The sequence below is a fragment of the Silene latifolia genome, chromosome 2, assembly GCF_048544455.1.
Source record: "Silene latifolia isolate original U9 population chromosome 2, ASM4854445v1, whole genome shotgun sequence".
Classification (NCBI taxonomy): Eukaryota; Viridiplantae; Streptophyta; class Magnoliopsida; order Caryophyllales; family Caryophyllaceae; genus Silene; species Silene latifolia.
This window is the reverse complement of record NC_133527.1, coordinates 14,865,995-14,884,739: the sequence shown is the minus strand read 5'-3', so window position 1 is coordinate 14,884,739 and position 18,745 is coordinate 14,865,995. Positions and strand designations below refer to the sequence as shown.

General features: G+C 35.8%; 1 protein-coding gene across 1 annotated transcript; it reads left to right on the top strand.

Moving 5' to 3' along the window:
- The first annotated feature begins 11,287 nt into the window (after nucleotides 1–11,287).
- LOC141642351 (zinc transporter 1-like) lies at nucleotides 11,288–18,416 on the top strand. The gene is made up of 2 exons (XM_074451131.1): nucleotides 11,288–12,219; nucleotides 17,742–18,416. Exons 1-2 carry the CDS (start codon nucleotides 11,575–11,577, stop codon nucleotides 18,195–18,197), a joined length of 1,101 nt encoding a protein of 366 aa, XP_074307232.1. The 5' UTR covers nucleotides 11,288–11,574; the 3' UTR covers nucleotides 18,198–18,416.
- The last annotated feature ends 329 nt before the right edge of the window (nucleotides 18,417–18,745 follow it).

Here is an 18,745-nt window from a genome sequence, read left to right as displayed (position 1 = left end):
TGTTGATCAAACTCGTGAGAAAGATACTCGCCACCACGATCTGAACGTAGTGTTTTAATCTTTCTACCCAATAGGTTCTGTACCCTATTCTGGTATTCTTTGAATTTCTCAAAGGATTCACTTTTATGCTTCATTAAGTAGACATAGCCATATCTACTTAAATCGTCCGTGAAAGTGATGAAATACCTATAGCCTTCTCGTGCGGTGATTGACATAGGACCACATACATCCGTGTGTATGAGTCCTAATAGGTCAGCAGCGCGCATTCCAACACCTTTGAAGGAAATCCGAGTCATCTTACCGATGAGACATGATTCACACGTGCCAAATGATTGAAAATCAAAGGCCGAGATAGCTCCATTTTTAATGAGCTGTTTAACGCGTTTTTCATTAATGTGTCCCATACGGCAGTGCCATAGATACGTTTGATCTTTGTCACCAACCTTTAACTTTTTATTCATTACGTGTAATATTTCGGTTGTCTGTTCTAAAACATAAATTCCGTTCATGGAGACTGCCTTGCCATAAATCATATCGTGTAATGAGAAAATGTAAGTATTATTCTCTATTACAAATGAAAATCCAAGTTTGTCAAGTGCAGAAACTGAAATAATGTTTTTGGAAAGACTGGGTACATAATAGCAGTTATATAAAAATAACTCAAATCCGCTAGGAAGCTGGATCACATATGTTCCCCTTGAGACGGCAGCCACTCGTGCTCCATTCCCAACACGCAGGTCCACCTCACCCTTTACGAGGGGTTCGATGTTTCGGAGCCCCTGCACATGATTACACAGATGAGAACCACAACCAGTATCAAGTACCCAAGTTCCGTAACTTGCGTGGTTAATCTCAATCATATGAATAAAAGTAGAAGAGGATGAAGACATACCAACAGGTTTAACGCGACCTGCCTTTAAGTCCTCATGATAAACAGGACATGTACGCCTCCAATGCCCAGTCTTGTGGCAATGATGGCATTCCATGTTTTCATTCTTGCTCTTTGTCGCGCCTGATGAGGTGCTCGACTCACCAGGCCCACTCTTACCTGGACCCGACTTCTTGAACTTCGGTTTACCTCTCGCTAGGTTTGCCTGAGCTTTGCCCTTACCCTTTCCCTTGTTTGTCACAACGAGAACATCCTGTTTCATGCTCCCACTGGACTTCATGTCCTTCTCGGTCTGTACGAGAAGGGAGTGCAGTTCATGGGGGCTTTTCTTCAAATCATTCATATAGTAATTTGCTCTAAAGAGCGCAAAACCATCGTGGAGTGAATGAAGCATGCGGTCGATCACAATGTTCTCGCTGATCTTACAATCAAAGGTCTCCAGCTTCTCGACATTCTCAATCATGCTGAGAATGTGTGGGCTAACTGGTTGGCCCTTCTGGAGTCTCGCATCAAAGAAGCGAGTGGTATGCTCATAGGTCACGATTCTCGGTGCTTTCGAGAATTCCTTAGTGAGCGTGGTGAAAATCTTGTTTGCACCAGGGGCTATGAAGCGTTTCTGCAAATTGGGTTCCATTGCAAAAATGAGTACGTTTTTAATCGCACCCGCTTCCATACAGAAATCTTTAAACTTGGCGATTTCATTAGCTCTAGCCATGGGACCTGGGTTCGCCGGGATGGGCTCTAATAGATATTTGAGCTTCCGTCGCCGCCAGCATTCCGATTCCGTAATGCCGCCTCCCAATCCGCGAAGTTTGATCCATCATTCTTCAGTCGAGTGGACTGATTCATCTGATTCATGAAGATCCGAAGCCAGGACTCACGGTCCAATGTGGCACTTGGCATTGGGTCGTTAGTAGGACCAGCCATTTGTTATAGCAGTTAAATAGATCGTGTTCTACACTGAAAAAGAAAGAAAAACAAAACGAAATAAGCAACTCATCGAGGTGATTTAAGTCTATTTAAAATTCATTTTAACGTGTAGACTCATGGCACTTGCATAACTGATCTCCCTCAAGAATAATACAAGTGATCCCAAGACTCAATTTCCGTAAATTGATAAGCCAATTGTTTAGCTAATTCTTCCGTAAGAACTCTTGGTCGATAGATTTCCGTAAATCCTATCTATAGTCCACCATGATCACAGGATCGTACGAGTGACCATAGTGTTGAGATAAAATAGGTCAATCGGTTCCAACTTACCCGACGTAGAAGGGGTCATATTATGCCTACCGACGAAGAAGGGACTCATTGGAGTTTGACCTATAAAGACTATTCTCAATTTTTGTTTATACGAGGAAGATCCCATCAACTAAATTATAATTCATATTAAGTGAACGAATAACTAGCGTCTGCGTGAATGAATTAATTTGGGTGATGGCTTAAAATCATGTGACATAAGAATGTCAAAGAAAACTAACTCGTGACCTCTATATGTGTCAGTTTTCATGCAATAAATAGGTGGTTTGGTTTTTAGGCGGAATATGATGCATATTATCGTTACGAAAAATAAACAAAAGAATGCAATACGTAAATAAAAATTCCTAGTGTGGCCTATCCTAATAAAAAGAACATAAAACAACTTTGGAATCCATCGTTGGACCCGAGAAGCTTGTCTTGATGTTCCATCTTGATCCATGTAGCGGGAGTGAGCATCCGGTCTCCATCTTTGGTCTTCTCAAAAATTACAATTTAAAATTTACAAATATAAACCTATTTACATTCTAAAAAAAACTGTAATTAAAAGAAATAAAAATGGAGATACGAGATCTCAAAATACAACCAAGACCGTGTTCCATCATTACGGTAACACGTTCTACTAAGGCCACACTAAGTTACAACCGTTTGTAAAATAAATAAATACGTAATTAAAAGCATTCAAAATAATCAAAAACGATAAATAAAATGCATCAACTAAATTAAATTCATTCGTGACATAATTCCGTAATTATGTTAAATTTATCCAAACCACCAAAGACAATTAAAATTATGTGACAAAACCGCTTTATCAACTTAATTTTAATTCATGATAATCCGTTACTTTAAATCGTTTTAAAGTAATTTAATTTTACGTGGGTGAACCGTTTCACTATCAAGCGAGTGCATAAATCCGTATTATGCAATAATTGGCCGAAAAAAAAAACAAAACAAAATTTTTTTCACTGCTGGGCGTGAACAGTTCCCGAAATTTTTTTTTTTTTTTTTTTTTTATGCTGAAATGCCAAGAGCATCAAAAGGCCAAAAAAAAAAAAAAATTAAACGGCTCAAAATCGTGAGCAACAAAAGGTCAAAAACAAAACGATTTGTTAAAACCCAATTGCAATTTAATCTAATCTGTATAGAATTGAAATTACAATTGAAACAACTTTAACATATTGCAATAATTATCGATTAAAATTACAATATGCAAAGAACGATTGATAAACAAAAGATAGAATGATCTAGCAAGAGCCGTGAGGCACGCAATTCAAGGCAAAAAAAGGAAAAACAGGCCGTGATTAACAAGAGGCCGCACGGTTTCAAAAGAAAAATGCCGAGACAAAAAAAATTTTGTGCCTCACGAAATTTTATGCAAAACATTTTGATACATCTTTAACATATTGCAATGAATATCGATTACAAAACAATATGCAAAGATCAAAATGAAAAACAAAACAAACGACAACCTATACCGTGTAAACATGTCACGGTTCAAAAAAAAAAAACGCAGCAAAAAAAATTTTGCCGAGTGAAAAAAATGGCTGTCGCAACAATTTTTAATCAAAAATCCATCGATTCAAAATTCGTTTGATGAAAATCACATAGAAAAATTTACGTGGCCTCGCTCTGATACCACTTGTGAGGTAATATCCGTATAAAACCCATAATATGAAGGATTATAACGCAAATTTAATACGTGATTTATGGTCATAAACGAAAACAGCAATGAAACGATAAAGATAAGAAGTAACCTTCGGTCCTAGTGCAAATTGGCAATGAGAGATCAAAGTAGATCTCCTCCTAAATGATGCACCCAAGATCGTCCGAGAAATGCCCTTGTGCTAGAATGAATCCTCTAATTGCCTTGCAATATTGAGAGGATTGTTTTGTGAGTTTTCGTTGGATGAGAGATCCGAATTTTGAGAGGCAATTTTCTCAAAACCCTAAATCTTTGTGTAAAATGAGTTAGGTCACAAAAGAGAGGAGAACCTCTCTTTTGTTCTCTCTCAACCGGCCGGCCATGGGCTCTCTTGGGAAGTGGGCTTCCACTTCCTTTTAGTTTTAGCTCATGGTCTGGTTCGCAAATCGCTAAAATGTATATGACGCGGTTTTGTTATAAATCGTCATCGGTTATCGGTTATTAAAGCATCAACTAATAATACGGATTAGTTGAAACATTAATACATGTCCGACAAAGACGATATTGTATAATTATATTCAATATACATTTAATTAAATATAAAACGCTTATATTCAATTTACGAATTAACTGCTTAATTCGCCTTAGCCATTATTATTTAATCCGTATTAAATAAAATATCTCAACATCACATTTTGACTAATTATTAGTCAAATAACTCAGACTAACTGGTTAGTCAAATTTGGCATCTACATGACTGTATTTTCATACCGCCACATCTCTCAAACGTATCCTATAGGTGTGACTTTTAGGGACCAGTTGATCACCGCCATCTGTATGACAATAACGTCAAACTTATCTAGCAAGCCAACCGTTATTGATAAACGTGGACCAACTGATTATGATACAAAAGTATACCCTTTGATCCTTTTAGAGATTTATAAGTCCTTGCACTAACTGTAAAGGACAACAGCCCCAACACTATGTACGACTCCTCTACTACTGCCGACACTGTCACTCCCACAATACAGTCCCTTGGCACGGAATCTGAGGCCGATACAGTTCCTGCCACTAACACTGTTCCTGCTGAAAATATTCGACGCGGTCATCGATTGAAGTTTCCAAATTCTCGTTTGCAAGGATATGTACTCGACACTATTAACAGTCCATCCACGCCCGACTCACCTTACTCTCCAACATCTCCCTCAGGTACGTCTTATGCTTTAGCTAACTTTGTCAATTGCAACAAATTTTCTACTCGTCATAAAAAATTTCTAACTGCCATTATTACGGGTGTCGAACCACCTTCCTTCAAAATTGCTATACAAGACGATGGGTGGTGTAAAGCTATCAAGGAAGAAATTGATGCACTAATCCAATGATACTTGGGAGCTTACCGATTTGCCTCCTAATAAGAAAGCTCTCGGGTGTCGCTGTGTCTATAAGATTAAATATAAATCCGATGGTTCGATTGAAAGATTAAAGACGCGCCTTGTTGTATTCGGCAATCACCAAGTCAAGGGGCTTGACTATGGCGAGACTTTTGCTCCTGTTGTTAAAATGGTCACCATTCGTACTTTCCTAGTTGTTGCGCCCGTCAAAAAATGGGAATTACATCAAATGGATGTACATAATGCATTTTTACACGGCGACTTAGACGAAGAAGTGTACATGAAATTGCCTCCGAGTTTTTCTCGTGGTTATGATGGCAAAGTATGTCGGTTGAAGAAATCTCTTTATGGCCTACGCCAGGCACCACGTTGCTGGTTCTCTAAGCTCGCCAGTGCTCTTCGTGGTTATGGTTTTCGGCAATCTTATTCCGACTATTCCCTCTTTACTTATTCCAAGGATACCATTCGTTTACATGTTTTAATTTATGTGGATGATTTGGTAATTGCGGGTAATAATTCCGCCGCTATAGTAGTCTTTAAAGAATATTTGCACCAGTGCTTCAAAATGAAGGACTTAGGTCCCCTCAAATACTTCCTTGGCATTGAAGTTTCTCGGAATTCGGATGGCATTTTTCTTAACCAACGAAAATACACTCTCGACATCATTACTGAAGTTAGCTTATTGGGAGCAAAACCCGCTTTTACCCCTATGGACACGGAGCACAAACTTGGTCTTGCTACTTCTCCGCTTTATGAGGATCTTGAACGCTATAGGCGTCTCATTGATCGGCTTGTCTACTTGGCCTTTACTATACCAAACCTATCCTTTTCCGTTCATGTTCTGTCACAATTCCTTACTAAACCGAGAGAAGCTCACATGGAGGCGGCTTTACGGGTTGTACGCTACTTTAAGGGCAGCCCTGGCCAGGGAGTCTTCCTTCGCTCAAGTAGCTCCTTGTCGGTCTCGGGTTGGTGCGATTCGGATTCAGGTACGTGTCCTTTAACCCGCCGCTCTGTTACGGGGTGGTTTTTTTTCCTTGGTGATTCTCCTGTCTCGTGGAAGACAAAGAAGCAACATACGGTGTCTTTATCCTCGGCTGAGGCCGAGTACCGTTCCATGGCTGCTATTGTGTGCGAGCTCAAGTGGCTTAAGGGTTTGCTGGCTAGTTTGGATGTTGTTATTTGGCTCCTATGCAACTATTTTGTGACAGCCAATCTGCGATACATTTAGCCCAAAATCCCGTTTTCCATGAGCGTACTAAGCATATCGAAATTGATTGTCATTTTGTACGCGGTGCTATTACCAGTGGTCTTGTCAAATCGTTCCATGTTTCAATTACTAAGCAAGTTGCGGATATTTTTACCAAGCCTCTCGGAGTACGACAGTTTCAATACTTACTCCACAAACTGGGCATTCTCGATCTTCATGCTCCAGTTTGAGGGGGGGTATTAGACGAGAATATTGTGTGAATTAAGCACAATATTCTAGTCTATTATTAGCCTATTATTTTGTGATTAGTTGCTATAATTTAGCATATTGTTCCTAGTATTCAGCAGGGGTGAGCAAGTTTAGGTCCGTACCGGAAAAATGGACCGGACCGGACCATTTGGTCTGGACCAAACCCGGACTGAATTTTTTAGGTCCGGTCCTCGGTCCTCATTTTTTGAGTTTTCGGTCTTTGGTCCGGTCCGGACCAAACCCGGATATTTTCGGTCCGGACCAAATGGACCGAATTTTATGTTCTAAAGACTATCAATAGAATATTATAAACTAAATTACCATTTTATCTTCACAAGACATTATAAATTAATATTGAGTAATTTTTTCTCAAAAACAATCGTCTAATTATTCATCAACATTTAATTTAGTGAAACTTAAATGTAATTATCATATACGAAATAGTGAAAGAATTAGTTCTAGGTCCATTTTGGTCTAAGAGCGGACCGGACCGGACCGAATATTTCGGGTTTGGTCCGGTCCAAGACCGAAAGTTTTAGGTCTGGTCTTCGGTCCACAAAAAAATTATTTTTGGTCTTCGGTCCGGTCCGGTCCGGTCTTGGACCGATGCTCAGCCCTAGTATTCAGTAGGGAACCAGATCAATTTGTTATCACCTTTGTATTATAAATATTGACTTGCTCATTATTGGATATACAAAGTTAGTTAAAAAGTTAGTTGAGCTAACTATGGTTTATGTGTGTATAGTGTTCAAGCTTCTGCATTTCAGACAGCGGTCTTGAATGCATTATCAAATTGGTATCCATAATTTGTCAGTTCAATGTTCAATGTCATAAAAGAACATGAACCATATACTTTTAAGCAAGCACAGCAGGATCCCAGGTGGATTGCGGCTATGTCTAAGGAAATCAGTGCCTTGGAGGAAAATAAAACATGGGAGATTGTTCCTCTACCCAGTGGACATAAAGTAATAGGGTCCAAATGGGTGTATAAAATTAAATACAAGTCTGATGGATCAATAAAAAGGTTTAAAGCTAGGCTTGTAGCAAAAGGTTTTAATCAAGTCAAGGACAAAGATTATAAGCATACATTCTCACTTGTTGCAAAATTTACAACAGTAAGAACATTACTTGCCTTGGCTGCAGCTAGAGATTGACCATTGTTTCAACTAGACATTAACAATGCCTTCCTTCATGGGTTTCTGGATGAGGATGTCTATATGAATCCACCTGAGGGGTTTGATGTGGGGCAAGGCTTAGTTTGCAAACTCAAGAGATCTTTGTATGGACTCAAGCAAGCTTCTAGACAGTGGAACAAAGAATTAACAAGATTTCTCCAACAACTAGGCTATATCCAGTCTAGGCAGGATTATTCACTTTTCACAAAAACCAACACCAAAGATAACTCTTTTACTATTGCTCTAGTCTATGTAGATGATGTGTTACTTACTGGTACTTCTATTCCTGAGATTGAAAGGGTAAAGAGAGAATTACATAAAGCATATTCAATAAAGGATTTGGGTCCTCTTAGATATTTTCTTGGATTAGAAATCTCAAGGAATTCTGATAGCGTGATGATAAATCAAAGAAAATACATTATGGATATCTTGAAAGATCTTCCGATGGAGAATTGTTCATCTGTAAAGTTCCCTATACAACATGGATTGAAACTTTATGTTGATCAAGGAGAGATTCTGGACAATCCAGAACAGTACAGGAGGCTCATAGGAAGACTGTTATACCTCAACATGCCTAGGCCTGACTTATCTTGCAGCATTCAACATTTGAGCCAGTTTGTTAGCCAGCCTAGAACACCTCATATGCAAGCTGCTTTACATGTAGTTAAGTATTTGAAAGGCACCATCAATGCAGGGTTGTTTTACAAGAAGCAGTCTGATTTACAGGTCATTGGATTCAGTGATGCAGACTGGGGACAATGTGCTTTTTCCTGTAAGTCCTTGAGTGGTTACAGTGTTTTCCTTGGCCAATCCTTAGTGTCTTGGAAGACCAAAAAGCAGGCTACGGTGAGTAAAAGTTCTGCTGAGTCTGAATACAAAAGTTTGTCCTACACCACTTCTGAATTAGTCTGGTTAGCAGCTTTATTAAAGGATTTGGGTGTGCAGATTTCTGTTCCTATTGATCTTTATTGTGATAACAAGGCAGCTCTACACATATCAGATAATCCAGTCTTTCACGAGAGGACGAAAAACTTAAGCATAGTGCAATAAAATTTGTTGCATTGTGATTCATTTTTAAGCCAAAAGAAACAGTCCAAGGAACGGTTCACAATTGAATGCATTTCATCGCTTTTTGAAGTGTCATTACATCAAGACTAATTTCCAAGCTCTATATCTCAAGTTTTACTCATGCAAATACAATGATTCTTATGTCATTAGAAAGCTTGGGATCTTATAAAAACGATGGATTTTGAATCACCTCCATATCAGGTATATAGCTTGAGATATGGCTGATGCAAACAGACTGCGCATTTCTGGACAGCCCATGACCTACGTGCACTAAAAGTTCTATAACTCGAGATTTACTCAACGTCTAAGGTTGATTCTTTTTGGAGGTGAAATTTAGCTCCCTTAGATTTCAAATGAGCTATCATGGGCCCTGATATTCGTCCTGAGCTAAGAGATATGCCTCTTCTAAAATGCATCTGATTTTCTAAGATGCTCTCCAAACCCGGTTTTGAACCGTCACCAACAATCGAGGTCCAACTTCAATTCCGTCTAAGAAGTCATGCCTCCAACCGCCCTATTTCACATCTTTGGTGAGTTTAGGATGTTTTTGTGTAGGATCTTTTATCTTCAAGGGTTACCATTCAGAAATTATTTGAAGAACTAAAGCAAAGGTACAAGGGGACCCGGTTTTGAACAATGAGCAAAATGTCGCTATCAATCTTTCCTCTTTTGATCCAACAAAGCTCAAGAGACTTTTTAGAGCTGCAAAGGAACCTTACACGGTTCTCCAAGGCCTCCAATCAGTCCATATAATCATAAATAAGAAGTTGAGCTAACAAACAAGGAAGATTGGACTATTAGTTTACTTTAGCTTTTCTTTCCTTTATGTCATTTTCTGTTTCAGCATTGTGTAAGTACCTTGCTCATTGGCTGCTGTTTTTTATGTCCTTTAGCTGCTCATTTTGTAGCCCTTAGATGTAACTTGTAATCAAGGGTCAAGATTGTAAGCCTTGGTCTATATAAACCAAGCTAGGCACATGAGAACTTCAGATTTGAGTGAATTAAAATATGAGTTTGAAACTGAAGTTTTCAATCAATTTTCTTCTTGCTTAGTGCAGAAAACCCCTCATTACTTAGTGTTTGAGGCGGAATTAACTCTTGCTTCGTGATCTTGAGCTTAATTCCAAGGCTTAAACCTGCTTCGTGATCTAGTTTAAGTCATATCCCTAAGTTACTTGTTCTTGTTTCGTGTCAAAACAAATTTCAAAGTTTCTGTTTTTGTTACCTTAAGTCATTGTGGAAATTGTTATTTGAATGTTTAGTTCATAAGCATTTAAATTACAAACCTATTTTCCATTGTTGTCAATCGTTTCAATTGTGTTGTTTGTCACGTCCCAAACCTTCTGTTTTCTGTCTTAATTTATGCAAGTTTAAGTCTTTTATCTTCTTAATCCTTAAACCATTTAGTTAGTTTTTGTTTGAGTCCAAATATGTCCATTTGTTGAGTCTAATTCCATCCAATTTAAATTTTGTTTTCAAGTCTTATTTGTCCAAAAATCGAGTCCTAAGAGTTTTACTCCACATAGACTGCCATTTTGTTAGAGATAAACAAGATCAAGGCTTTCTGATCACCAAGCATGTCAGAACAAGTCTTCAGCTTGCAGATATAATGACTAAACCCTTAGGGTCTGATCAGCACAAATTTCTTTCCTCTAAGCTTGGCCTGATATTTCAAGACGGACCAACTTAAGGGGGGAATATTGGATATATAAAGTTAGTTAAAAAGTTAGTTAAGCTAACTATGGTTTATAGACCTGTCAAACGGGTCGGGCGGGTCGGGTCCAGGGTCGGGTCAGATACGGGTCGGGTTATACAGGTCACGGGTCGGGTTAGGGTCAGAATACGGGTCAAAATATAATTTTTAACGTCTTTTTTAACAAATTTTTTAATTTAAAAAATATATTTTAAAAAAGTAAAATATATTTAAAATTATTATTTTAATCATATTCATCATATACAATAATTATATTGATATAATTATTAAAATAAAGTTTTTTTACTGATTATTTTGTTATTAAATATTATAAAAATTATATAAAATTGACTTTTTGGTTGAATTTTTAATTTTAAGTAATAAAAAAATAATTTTTTAACTATATTATCAAATATAATATATAAATATTAATATTTTTAATAAAATTCATGATTTTCCCTTTGATCCAACGGGTCGACCCGTTCGGGTCGGGTCTCGGCCCTAAAAGAACGGGTCATTTCGGGTTCGGGACAAACAGGTCGCGGGTCGAAAAAACCGAGTTTGTAACCCTAAAAAAACGGGTCGGGCGGGTCGGGTTTTCGGGTCGGGTCGAATTTTAACAGGTCTCATGGTTTATGTGTGTTAATCATAGTTAGTTGTTTGTTAGAGAATTGGCTATAAATACCCAATATCTCGTATCATTGTAGATTACATCTTTGAGAAATAAAAATTCACATTACAATTCAATCAATAAGAGTTCTTTAATCTTTCCTTCATACATTCATACATTTACATATAATTCTTCTAGTTCTTCATATCTTCATAATTAGTCTTCAAGCTTTGCTCTATTGTTTGTATACATCTTCATCTCCTAGTTTGATTTCTTCACTCATCAATAAAATACACAGATTACAATTCTCAAACATTCTTCTTCTCTGTTTCACGTTTCCAACAGTTATCCTTTACAACAATTACCTGATTCAATATAAATAAATAAATAAAAATGTCGAATTCATTGTATTTTCTTTTTGTTCTGCTGCTCATACCATACACGGTGGCAGCCGATTGCGCGTGCGACTCGCGCGACTTAAGCTCCGATAATAAAACTCTGAAACTGAAATTCAAGCTTGGCGCACTGTGCGCCATCCTTGGTTCGGGTGGACTGGGAGTAGCGTTACCATTGGTGGGGAAACGGGTCTCGTTTTTACGACCCGAAAACGATATTTTTTTCATAATTAAGGCGTTTGCGGCCGGGGTGATCCTAGCAACCGGGTTCATCCATATATTACCTGAGGCTTTTGAGAGTCTTTCGTCGCCGTGTCTTCCGGAGTCACCATGGCGGGTATTCCCGTTTGCCGGCCTTGTCGCCATGGCGGCTTCGATTGGAAGTCTCATGGCTGATTCCTTGGCTACAGAGCATTTTAAGAAAGTGCACTTTAACCATGCGAAAGACGGGGATACTACTACTGAGCTTGTTGATTTGGAGAGAAGTGATGAACATGCAGGGCATGTTCATGTCCATACTCATGCTACTCATGGTCATGCTCATGGTCATGCTGGTCTCTCTGAGGCTACTAACGAGCTTGTTGATTTGGTGGCTCATGATCAAACTCTGCTTGATCTTATTCGGCATCGAATTACTGCTCAGGTAAATTTAGTTAAAATTCGATCATCCTAGTTAAAATTTCCGAATTTTTTCAAATTTACTTTAGGTCATTACTTGTTGAATTTTTTTTCTTAAATGGTGTTTTATAGCAAAATATTTACAAAAATAGGGCTCAATTCGAAATATTTACACGGAATGGGTCCACGTCAGCATTATAGGTTTTTTCACCTATTAAGAATCTAGTCGCTAAATGACCCAACGGTTAGTTGGAGTTTTCCAACTTCTCGCTGTACCACTCAGCGAGTAGAGCTACCATTATCATCCCAGCTTTCCCGTTGGGCATAGTCTCATGCATAGATATACTACATGTGCACCACGTGCAGGGGCGAACCTAGGATTAAAAGCTTGGGGTAGCGAAATAGTAAGCGTACAATTTTTCAGTAAAAATGGAAGTCACGAAAAAATGCGTCCAACCTAAAAAATTCAAATACCGACGCACAATTAACAACCAAATGAACGGGCGATACTAAATTACTAACTTAAAATTCTCATTTTAACACAAATTTACCTTTATTTTATTTTCGACTTATATTTTTTTTCTTTATTATATAGCTTTCTCATAAATAAAAACGTGTAATCATAAATCCGTAATATCTAAAGTTTTCACATTATAATTCGAGAACTTATCTTCATTTTACACGATTTAGAAAAATTTAACCATTAATGTCCGTCATTTGAAAGCTTAACGAAATTTACTTCAGGAAGGAAAAAGGAAAAAAAATAATGGCATTATGACTACAGCAGGAATCGAACTCTAGACTATTAGTAAGAATAGCAAGTGCTTCTACCACTGAGCCACACAGGTTTCAACGCAGAATACATGCCTTATAGTTTACTTATCCTTTTACTATCAGACTTGGGGTAGCAATTTGCAAACGCGTAAACTTAATTTTTTTTCAATGGGGTAGCGGCTGCTACCCTTGCTACCTACTGGGTTCGCCCCGTCCACGTGTACCTCCAAAGAACACTCATCATTCTCTTAAGAACTTCCTTTCGACAAACAAATCAAATCCTCACTCCAACCATCAACCAAAACTTACCCAAAATATATCAATTAACACTATTTTGGGCTGTTTCGGTATTGTCACGACGACGTCGTAAAGGGTACCTCTGTTTTGTGATTTGGATAAAAAGACTCAACAAGCCGAGGGGAGATTCATTTTTGCAAGGCTGTGTCGCTAGCTACCGACATCAAAACAAAGTCATCACGCACGACCTCCTTCAACGTTTACTGTATAGCCATCTTTTTCTACAATAATTGAACTAAAAAAAGGACCTAAATCTTATAAAAGTCGATGGGATATGTTTTGGGTACTGGGGGTGATTTGGAGTAGAAATTCGATTTGGGTTACTCGACTAAATGAAGGAAAAGGGGAGTGAGGAAGTGACGATTTTTTGGTTTCTTTTTGGGGAGTTTTTGGCTACTAAATCACAGTCAATAATTTGTTTTTTTTCTAAACATCACACGAAATGAAATAGCGAGAGGTTTGTGAATTCTTAAATACTCGCTCACTGAATTGGGGAGATGTTACGGAATTTGTAAAAATAAGAAAGTGCTGACATTAGTGGCGGACCGAGAAAGAAAAAAAAGCCTAAACTTAAAAAGAAATATGCGAAAATTAACTAAGTTGTTTATAGCAAACGTCGAAAACATGACCTCCTGAACAATACACCAGATTTTATCCACTGGACCACTTGCTTCTTCAATGATAGTTATACATTATAATATATAGATAATGAAATTCAACTCATTTGAAAAATAAAAAAAATCCACCAAGTAAGGGTGCGCACGTGGGGTGTTGTTCGCACCCCTGGGTCCGCCACTGGGTGACATGGACCCATTTCGTGTAAATATTTTGGAATAAGCCCTATTTTTGTAAATGTTTTGGTTTAGAACGCCACTCAAGAAAAAAATTCTTACTTGTTCGATCCCTTGACTGTAAATCTTGATTCTACCACTTATCGAACTATGATTCATAAATTTACATTTCATTGATTTAGTCAACAAATAACTATCATAACTGAGAAATGTTGGAAATTTGGACTAATTGATTCCGAAGACTGAATAAATGAGGGACAGATGTAGTACTATTAAAAAGAAGTTCGAAATTACTAGCACCTATAAGAATTTTAAATTTTGATGTGAGGCTTCGGCGAAGATTGTAACGGAGATTTAGTGACATAAACTGTAGAACAGGATAGTTCATTTACAGAAGGAATTAAAGAGTGTGAAGTAGAAAGGTAAATAGACAGGTCAAAGAAAATTAGTACTCAGCAAATAGTGTCTTAGAAATCCCCCTATTACTAAGAGAATAAAAATTCTCAAAAGTTTTCCATCCAAACTCCACCTACTTATATAAGGAAAGAAATAAAATTTTCTCATTAAACTATAATCTTTTTTTTAAAGCATGACTTTTTTTATTAAATTCTAAATTATAATTATATAATTTTTTAATCAAAATAAAATAAAAGAATATAAAATTATAAAATATAAAATCGTTAATTTTTCTTCGAAAATGACTTAATGCATACTTAAACTGTATAAAACAATAAAATAATATTATTAGCTACGTGAAAAAAAACTCATTAAGATAATTTAAGCAAAGTTATAAAATAAAATCATTAACTTTATGTTAAAAAAAAAATTCATGACATACTACGTTTTTTTTTCTCATATTAAAATACAATTAAGTGAAATATAAAAATTTGAAGGTATAAAATTTGGAATGAATCCTCCTATATACTATGTGCGGGATTTACACTATTAAATAGCAATAGTATAATTGTTACATTCTCTAATATCCCTATCTAAAAAACCGCGCATTTGCGCGGGATGTATACTAGTATTGTTACAAGTTTATAATGGGTCAAATAAACATACTTGACTAGATGGAGACAAACCATTTGTAATTCCCTATGTACTTCTACTTTTGTCTTATCTACTTATGTGAGTGATACTTGATCCAAGCACAAGAGAGACTTATTATTATGTAAGAGGTACTGTCTCTTAAAAGCAGCTTATTATGCTTAGCATTTGTTTGCAAAATTTGATTTTGAAGGTATAGCCGTTTTAAGTTTACAATTAATTAAATATATACTCGGTTGGAATAAATAAGATAGGTCGAATGTATAGGAAAAACACAAAAAAAATTGTCTTATATTCTCATGTCAATATGCGGATTGATATTTAACCATTTTAGTATTAAGACAGATATATCCATTTTATGTAGAACTAGCGATATTTGTTCCGAGCCAAGCATGTGTGCAGAGTCGGTTTCGTAAAAGATTGTAATTCCCAAAGTTGTATTAAATGGGTTTGTTTTGGAGTATACGATTTATATATCAAAGTATCAAGCCTATGAGACCCGAGAAGTTGTATTTAAGAATTGAGAACGAATTTCGTTAGTATTAAAATCGTCATTGTGGCTACCTTTATACCAAAAAATAAGCTTGAAAAAAAATAGTTTAAAGTTCGAGATTTCCTTCTAAAGCCCGCCCTAAATACTACTCCGTATAGGACAATAATCTAAATAGTTTTATGTGAGACTCATACTAAAAAAGGCAAATTATAAATTGCTTAACTAAAATTCGTGTTTATACATGTTCAATTTCATTATAGAGACTTATAATTAATCAAAATGTAATTAATAAGTTGTCAAATTATTCAAATATGCAAGATCAAACTTAGTAAACTAGGGAGTATGTCCTTAGTTCTAAACTACTTATATCGATTTGCATGTTTGGACTACATAATTCACGAAAATGTGTGAATATTGGTATTACTTGAAATTCGTAAAAGGTCCGGTGAGTCAGGTCAAATCAAGTATCGAATCTATACGGGTCAATGTCATAACACGGGTAAAAGTTACTCTACTATCTAACTTTTTTTTTACCATTTTTAAATAAAAAAATATTAAAAAAAATGAAAACTTAATTATGGATTATGGGTTGGTGTATTTGAATGAGTTATTAATCTATGGCTTTTTCTATCATGTGCCTCAATGTGTATATGTTAAGAAGCCATTTAAAGAAGAAATTACAACATTAATTCACTAAGTAGGACAATTATGAGTTCATAATTAAAAATCTCATAATGTATTGTTATAATTCTTTCCTTACATGATAAAAATACCGTTAAGTAATAACGAAGTAACATAATTTTTTAAACTAAACAATATGCCAATTAGCATGATTGTTAAGTTACAAGTTGATAACAAAACTATAACTTTTTAAAACATCAATTGTAATTTGGCACAATATTTAATCATGTTTTTAAATATCTATTAATAATAACAACATTCCCGTGCAATTTGCAAGGGTATAAAACTAGTCTTTCCTGAATCATGCGCCTCATTTTGGATGTATTTTATGTGTGATCAACTTGAAATTCAAGATTCCAGACAAGGCGGATCTAGGGGGTCAGAGTGGGCAAGTGCCCACCTTGAAATGTAGAATATTTATGTTTAGGTGTACAATATAGTCATTAAAATTCTATGGAACAGTTGGTATAACACATGGAGTTGGTGACTGGTGTTTAGGGTTCGACTGACTACTGCCGAGGCCATTGTTGTTGTATAATTTTTGATCCACAGTTTTCTTTGTCAAAAATAGTTCTTAACAAGAATTGAACCTTAGACCTCCATTGTATTATGTTAATGTCTCAATCATTGAGTCACTATTCTTAATTGTTCAATATGGAATTAAAATTTAATATATCTTAAAAGAGATTTTCGTCTAAACTATGAATTACGTTTTGTAAAAAAATAAAAATTTGATGTACTAACTCATTAATTGTTTATTTTTTTTATTTTATTAAAAAAAATTATTATATATAAAAAGTGCTTTATAAAATGAAAGATGTTAAGAATATAGAGAAAAGACGAATTTATTTGAGAAAAAATTGTGTCCCCCTTGTCCCAAATTCCTGCGCCCGCCCCTGATTCCAGATAGAGTTCAATATAGGCAAATCCAACTTAAAACTGCCCCATGTATTTGGACACATTGATATTTGTTTTGGGTTTGGATTTATTTTTCGATTTAATGTATTTGTTCAACATAAAGTGTAAATCCGCTTTAAAAGACATTTTTAGATGAGTTCTGAATATGAAATATCGATTAGCTATTTTGCGTGACGTAATAAGAAGAGTACAAACGTCGTAATCAAGTACAACAATAAGTAAGAATCTTTAAAATGGGTTTTAACTAGGGCTGAGCAAAACCATATATCCGATACGATTTTGAAAACCGTATCGAGTATCCGGTTTTTAAATTCACAATTTTGTCGATACGGAACCTACCCGGTGTAACCGTATACCCGATTTTCGTATACCCGGATATGGATTTCACTTGTTTGTTGTTCAATTTATTGCATACGCGATAAAACCGATACACCCTAACTTAAATTTAATAATAGGTTACATATTAAAATAGTCAAAATTTCAATATTCGTTATACAAAAAGAAAGTGGACAAGTTAAAGTGATTTTAGTTAAATTATTTGTGCAGGTGTTAGAGTTAGGAATTTTAGTACATTCAATAATTATAGGAATATCACTTGGAACCTCTCAAAGAGTAGACATCATAAAGCCACTCATGGTAGCATTAAGCTTCCACCAATTCTTTGAAGGAATCGGCTTAGGCGGTTGCATATCTCAAGCCGAGTTCAAGTCACGGGCCATGGCAACAATGGCCTTATTTTTCTCGCTCACTACTCCCGTTGGAATTGCCATTGGCATAGCCATTTCGGGTGTATACGATGAAAACAGTCCCAGAGCTTTGATCATCCAAGGGATGTTTGAATCGGCCGCGGCGGGAATACTCATTTACATGGCCTTGGTTGATTTATTAGCGGCAGATTTCATGCACCCAAGGATGCAAAATAATTCCAGAATTCGGTTGGGATCACATATTTCTTTGCTTCTTGGGGCTGCTTGCATGTCTGTTTTAGCAAAGTGGGCGTGACCCTGACCCATGTGGGGCTTAAGCTACAAATGTATAGAATTGAATGAAATAAAAGAAGTATTATTTTTAAGTAAATCTTATCTTTGTGTATTTCAATATTTATATATACATTTGTATACCGTATATTTATACTGAGGCGGATACATTAATTTATACGTTATATTTGTATCCGAGCTTATACGATATTAATTGTATAAATTTTTATACTGTATATTTGTATTTTTGTATCTCAGCTTCTTATTTATTATTTATCTTTGTAATTGTTTTTGTATAATTATTTTCGCTGATTATTTTTACATGTATTTTTCTTTTTAATTTATTATTGAATATATTTGCGTTCTGTTTTTCTTTGACATAATTATTTATGGTAATAAATTTTTTTCTTATTCAAGGTTTTATTTTTTTTATTTTATTATTGATAAATTGTTTTTGCATTTTATAAGGCACTTTATTTACATTATATTTTTTTTGTATAATTTCATAACATTAAGTATGAAATTAGTAAGTTAAATAAAAAAATGTTAATAATTTTTTTTTAATTTTCTTAA

Bases quoted from the DNA above. Each gene is read 5' to 3' on its own strand.
- LOC141642351 (XM_074451131.1), top strand. From the start codon at position 11,575: ATGTCGAATTCATTGTATTTTCTTTTTGTTCTGCTGCTCATACCATAC. The intron at 12,220-17,741 runs GTAAATTTAGTT...TTATTTGTGCAG, and splicing joins GGCATCGAATTACTGCTCAG to GTGTTAGAGTTAGGAATTTT.